Below are 6249 nucleotides of genomic sequence, written 5' to 3' on the forward strand. Positions count from 1 at the left end.
GTAATTGTTGTTGCATGTGTTTCGTTTTGTCGTTACGGCGTGTGTATTTGTCGTTCCTGCGCGCTGACGTATTAGCGACCTTTTTAAACCCGCCATCACGCCATAGAGATATGACATAAATCATCATAGCGTGATATTAAGTGTATTTAATCTGTGTACGAAAGCTTAAATAGGTCATTTAACAAGTGCTCGAAATATGATACACATGCTCCTGTAATACTAAAAGCAGTCAGCTTAATTAATAAAAGCGCGATGGATTTATTAAAATCATTTACAATGTTCCTCCTTTGGAAAATTGTTATCCAGTTTAATTGCGTTCAAGCTTATGTGAATGTGAATTACGCAAACCATACGCAAGTGGGGAAATTGCAACCAAAAACTCTTGAGACTCGAGCGGAGTTTCAGCCCCTGAACGAGTGCCGTCTACTACCGGAAATCAGTAACATCGGCGACAGTTTAGCGGCCATGTTAACAACAGGCTCTTTTGAGCAAGTGAAGATTCATTTGGAAATAGCGGGGGACGCGGGACCCTTCAACAAGGGCAGTCATGGAAAAATGTTGCATCCGGGATCTTGGGTGCTTACCACCGGATCTAGCGGACGCGCGATGCTGCTTTTAAAGGAAAACTCAGAAGAAATGTCGCTGACTACACTAAGCTACGGCGTGACGAAGCTTAACATCCCGATACTTCAAAGCCCCGAAAATTGCTTGGCACCTTTGGCTGACCTCCAAGCAGAGAATCTCGTTCGGAGGGCGATCCTCACAGGCTTCGGGAACAGCTCAGTTGCGATCCTTGAAGGGGCGGAAGTGTGCAGCCGGTATATTTACGTCAATCGGAATAACTCCGCCAATTGGGTCTACAAATGTTGCAGCCTTTCTCTTAGGAATACAGTTGACTGTTACAGACTTCAAACGCCGGCGTGGCAGTCTATTTTAATGAAATCCGTCGTGGTAGCCGTTTTGATAATGAGTTCGAATCTCATCCCGATGTGTTTTCCCAAAATGCGTTCGCAATTCGTCACGTACCGCTTCATTACCCAAAGTGAAAACAGACTGGTCATTCGCGTACAAAAGCTAATCGGTCGAATGGCAGATACTGGAGGACGATTTGTTCGAACTGAGATACCATCATCATCGCATTTCACTGATTTCAAAGAAATAATCGACAGTGTGAGACCGAATATTCCGGTGGAAATAACAATTGAAAGAGCGGCTCTAAGTTTCAATCGGAACAAACTTTTAAAAGAGGGCCAATCGCCCGTAAGTATATTATCGTTTCTCTGGCATTTCTTAATACGCTGTAAGCTACGTCGCGAAATATTATCGCTTCGAAGTTGCTGCGACGCAAATGGAATGTGCTGGGCCAAATGTATGATTCCATGGTACGATTGTGCTCAAACGCTGATGCACTTGATCGTGTGTGGCTTGTTATGCGCGCCGTGGATTTTCAGGTACTGGTTCTATTACAACTACGAAATGAAAATCTTTAAGGAACAACAGGACGCTTTCTCGATAAGAAATTCGACGTCACCATACACTGAAAGCATCGTTTGCTCATTTCCTTATATCGGCGGATTTATTGTACTCGAGACACTGCTATGGTTCGTATTTTCTAAGTTAACAAAATTATCAAATCTGAAGATACTAAAAAAACTTAAACGAAAGTTGGAATTCCCCGTGCGAAAATGTCTGTACGATATGGAAATGACGAACGTTCTGGACGTATGCGGCGAATGTACAAAATACGCAGTATGGCCACAAGAAAAGTGCGGATTGCCCGGCTGTTTGGTTTTCCCGTTGTGGTCACTGGTTATTGCATGGAGTTGCACTAAAATCGTTATCGCAGCTTTCCCCATCGTAAATCTATTTCTACGGATATTTTTTAACCTTATAGTACACGTAATTGGCACAATAAGCCCTGTGTATGCAAGCATACTTCGAAGTTCGAACGTCATAAGCTTCGTTTTTTGTAACATGCTTTTTCAAGAGGAAAAGTTTAATATTATTGATCAAGAAGAAAACCAACAGGACAGAAAGCACCATGGCATTAACGCTTTAGCGCTCGCCTCGGCTCTGGCGACTATATGTTGTCTAATCTTACTAGTAACGGAATGCATAGCTTTCTGCGTGGAGTGCGCGGTTTATACGCTAGTTGGTATCATTTTGAATCCTTCGGATACAATGACCGTTTTTACTTTCGTTCTCTGGACCACCGTATATTGCTATGACTGCTTCACTTCGGCGCATTTCGCGTACTCGACGTTTTGCAAGACGATTCATTCGGAGATAAGAGATTCGATCGAAAGCAATGAGTTTCAACACGTTTCGACTGAATCTGAACAGGAACAGGAAAATACGGCGTTTCAAGTTCGAAGTACTACACCTATGGGAAGTGCAGAGCGGATGAAATTAGTGTGCGGGACCGACAGAGTTCTGCAATGGTACGCGCAAAGAGTCTGCCTCTTTCTGGACAGGTATCATATGCCCTATATCCCAAAACGGATGTTATTCGAGATGGCTAAAATCGACCACTCCTCGTGTCCCAAAAAGCTCCATATCATCTACTTGAACTCTTTAATCGATTTCATAAAGGTCTTTGTCTTCTTGCTCTTCAATTTAGTCGTTATTAAAGCCGTCGGGGAAAAGCAGGGCCTGTATTCCGGAATGCTGGGTATTGCTGTGGTCGCAAGCGGCCTTGTGCCACTGGCGTTCCGCAAGGTATGGACCAGTGCGCACGAAAAACCAACGGTCGAGAAAAACCGAGAATGGAAGAAAGCTTTACGGATAGCAATAGAGGAATACCAACAGAATTGGGTGCTCGCAGGAATTCAGCCGGTTAAAGATCAACAGGTAGACGGGGTGGCCTATCATCGCAGGAATGACAGTGAACCACTCGCGGAAGACACACGTGAAACAGCAGATTGGCATGAACTCGCAGTTTGTAATCAACCGGAGGGTCAAGCGGTGTCACAAACAGAATTATTAATTCAAGGGTCCCATCCCATGCATTGCGTGTATGCAGATACAGATCTCGTGGTGGTGCAGAATACTAAAGATTTGCGCATGTATTACAAATATTATGTTCTTAGTAAGGAAACTCTGACAAACGGTAGACTTGAAACGATTGTTTAAAGATAAATCTGTATATTAAAAGATTTTAGGCCGTCTTTTTTCCCAGCATTGTTAAAACATGCTATTTGCTTTTTTTAAATACTGATTATTATCGCAATATGCATTTTCATTTCATCTTGTGTCAATTCGACATTTGAATATGTGATGTCAATGTGATGCTTTTTTATGATACTTCAATCGGACGATCAAGCGGTGTCGCAAAGAGAACCATAGAGACACATTCTTAACAAATATGAAAAGATGACATTGATCTCCTACCTCCGCGAAGAGATTTGATTGGAAACAGCATAGCTGGATAATATCCCTGCCTTCATAGCCAACCGCCTGATGATAAGCCACGTGGTACACTCATTTTACCGTTATTTGTTATTTTATAATTTAGGTAATTTATTTGTTATGAACCTAAACTTATACAATATTTTCAAAATATAAAAGAACATGATATAACTTTTCATAATATAATACTTGGTAGGATTTTCTTGTGATGGCAGAGATTGTATGTGAGAGCAAGGAACGACACGTTCTCTGCGTGAAGATTGGTTGATCTCATGGTGGTAGCGAGGCATGGTAGTGCTATTTCGAATGTTTTGCTCCTGCAGATATGTACAAAAAATGTTATATATCCTTTTAACAGGTTTGTGCAACTTGGGAGTTTTCAGTTTGTATGCATGCTGCGTATACGTTTCATTAGACATTTAAACCGACTTGTTCACGGTGTATAAAAATGGAAATTGCCAACATATTGTCAAAGATTGGAATTGTTGGGATTGATTTTTCTTATAATATTTTATTCTTTTGTTAAAATATATATTTTTATTAATAACACAAAGTGGAATTATGTAACTTCAACCTGTTCAAAAAGTGAAATTGTAAAATGTATTTTACTATATTGTTATAAGATATATATGTTTGTAATAGGAAAAATATAACAAGTACCTTCTAAATCTTAAAAGAACAACAACAATATTTATGAAAATGTTTATAATGCAAAAAGAGAAAATACAATTTTAATGAAAATATTTCTAGATACAGGAAATTTTGTTCGTATCTTAGTTTCGGTATAGTTGATAAGTACCTATTTCCAAGGCCTAGTGTCGGCTTTTTGGTAGAATTTCTTTTTACAATGGACGCTTGTCAATACTTTTCGTTTGTGCGTTTAAGACTCAGTGTATACATAGTTGTTTTCCCGTTGTAAAGTCACTAAACAACGGAATATAAAAGCAAACATATATATATCTTAGTATCATTTATGGAAATATTGTTGTAATATAAGTATTCAACTTGTCTGAATATATTGTATGACATGTTTATTGTGGATTCATCTTTTATAAGCGTGGACTAAATTCTCTTTCCTAGTTTACACAATCTTCAATACATATTTCTTTGGGAAACTGTTTTCAATGAAAATTTAATTGTACGTTGCTAAAAATTGAATTTTAATATTTGTTGTTTATTTGTAGCATGTAAGTTTATTCGTGAAATATATATATGTTTTAATTCGAACTATATCTCATGCAGTAATGTTTCTAGTATGATAGCAACTAGTTGTAAAATATGTTTTAGCTCAAACTATATCACATATATTAACGCTTTTAGTATTATATAAACTAGTTGTAAAATATGTTTTAGTTCGAAGTTATGTTTTTAATATTATATAAACTTGTTATAAAATATGTTTCAGTTAGAACTATATATCTCATGCAGTAATGTTTGTAGTGTTATGCTTTTAGTGAAATATAAACTAGTTGTCAAATATATTTTAGTTCGGACTTTATCTCCTGAAGTTATGCTTTTAATATTATAGAAACTAGTTAAACAATATCGAACTATATCTCATGCAGTAATGCTCTAGTATTATATACTCTAGTTGTAAAATATGTTTTATTTCGAACTATATCAGGCAGTTATGCTTTTAGTATTATATAAAGTATTTATAAAAGCTGTTTTATTTCGAACTATATCTCATGCAGTAATGCTTTTAGTATTTTATTGTAGTTCTAAAATTAATTGCGTTTCGTTGAACGTATGAATAAGAGATTGAAATATAAACATTGAAGGTATAAAACTTTGCCACTTATGTATATTCACCAAAGCATTACATAGTAGTTTAAGAGCTATTAGCTTTTAAAATAAAGATTACGTAATCAATTGTTAGTTTTAAATTTAAATGAAATAAGAAATGTACCATCGTAAATGCAGTGAATATATCTGGGATGATTTTGCTGCACATGCATTCCCAGTGATTGACATGTTGCTAGACTGATAACACTATTTGCGTTAGATTACAAACATTTGAAGAGACCTTTTTTATCAATACTTTCACAATTGTAGAACAATGACTGAGATATCAACGTTTTTGGTAATCTTTTTTTCCTTCTTAATTTAGAGCAATATTAAATTTCCTTTCTTGTAAGGGTTTATTCCTTTATCCTTTTTGCAATGTCATACAGTTCAGCATATCAATATATATGCGATATATAGAACTTAAGCACTGCATTATGGCAATAACCAACCAGACCTATTAAAAGAGATAGAGCTTGAAATATTATGTAAACTAGAGCTTCAAATATTTTGTGACCACTTATTATTTACAATTACAAATCAAAATCAGAAACAACACAATCTTGAGAATAACAAAATTTTGAAATAATTGGTTTATTCTTAGTTTTCAAGTCTATCTTTATTGCAGAATACGGGCCCTGTACTTTCTGGTTCTACATAAGCTAGTTAACGGTCAACACCGAAACCAACACAGTGTTTCAAAATCACGTCATTATATATCGGAGGCGATCTGGCTGTCATTTCATTTGTTGATGTTGTGTGTAGACATAGAGGAAGAACCATGAAATTGCCTGTATAATAATGTATACCAAGTTTCACTGGTCTTATCCTACGATTGATCGTGAATCAAAGCGCAATCGAGCGAATTCTGATCTTATGATGGTAACCGATCATTGAAGCTCAAACAAATTTTGTAAGTTTACTAAGATATATTAATATTACAGAATGCACATACATCATAATTACGGATTAAATATTTCACATGGTATTTATCTTGGGATCATTCGCCTTTCAAATGCATTGTGCCAACAAATGTCGGCAAAGTTATCAGGGGTA

At 36.6% G+C, this 6249-nt stretch overlaps 1 protein-coding gene across 1 annotated transcript; it reads left to right on the forward strand.

Annotated features, from left to right (window-relative positions):
- The first annotated feature begins 202 nt into the window (after positions 1-202).
- LOC127870447 (uncharacterized) lies at positions 203-3599 on the forward strand. The gene has a single exon (XM_052413036.1). It carries the CDS (start codon positions 253-255, stop codon positions 3130-3132), a length of 2880 nt encoding a protein of 959 aa, XP_052268996.1. The 5' UTR covers positions 203-252; the 3' UTR covers positions 3133-3599.
- The last annotated feature ends 2650 nt before the right edge of the window (positions 3600-6249 follow it).

The sequence above is a fragment of the Dreissena polymorpha genome, chromosome 2 (assembly GCF_020536995.1).
Source record: "Dreissena polymorpha isolate Duluth1 chromosome 2, UMN_Dpol_1.0, whole genome shotgun sequence".
Taxonomy (NCBI): domain Eukaryota; kingdom Metazoa; phylum Mollusca; class Bivalvia; order Myida; family Dreissenidae; genus Dreissena; species Dreissena polymorpha.

Bases quoted from the DNA above. Each gene is read 5' to 3' on its own strand.
- LOC127870447 (XM_052413036.1), top strand. From the start codon at position 253: ATGGATTTATTAAAATCATTTACAATGTTCCTCCTTTGGAAAATTGTT.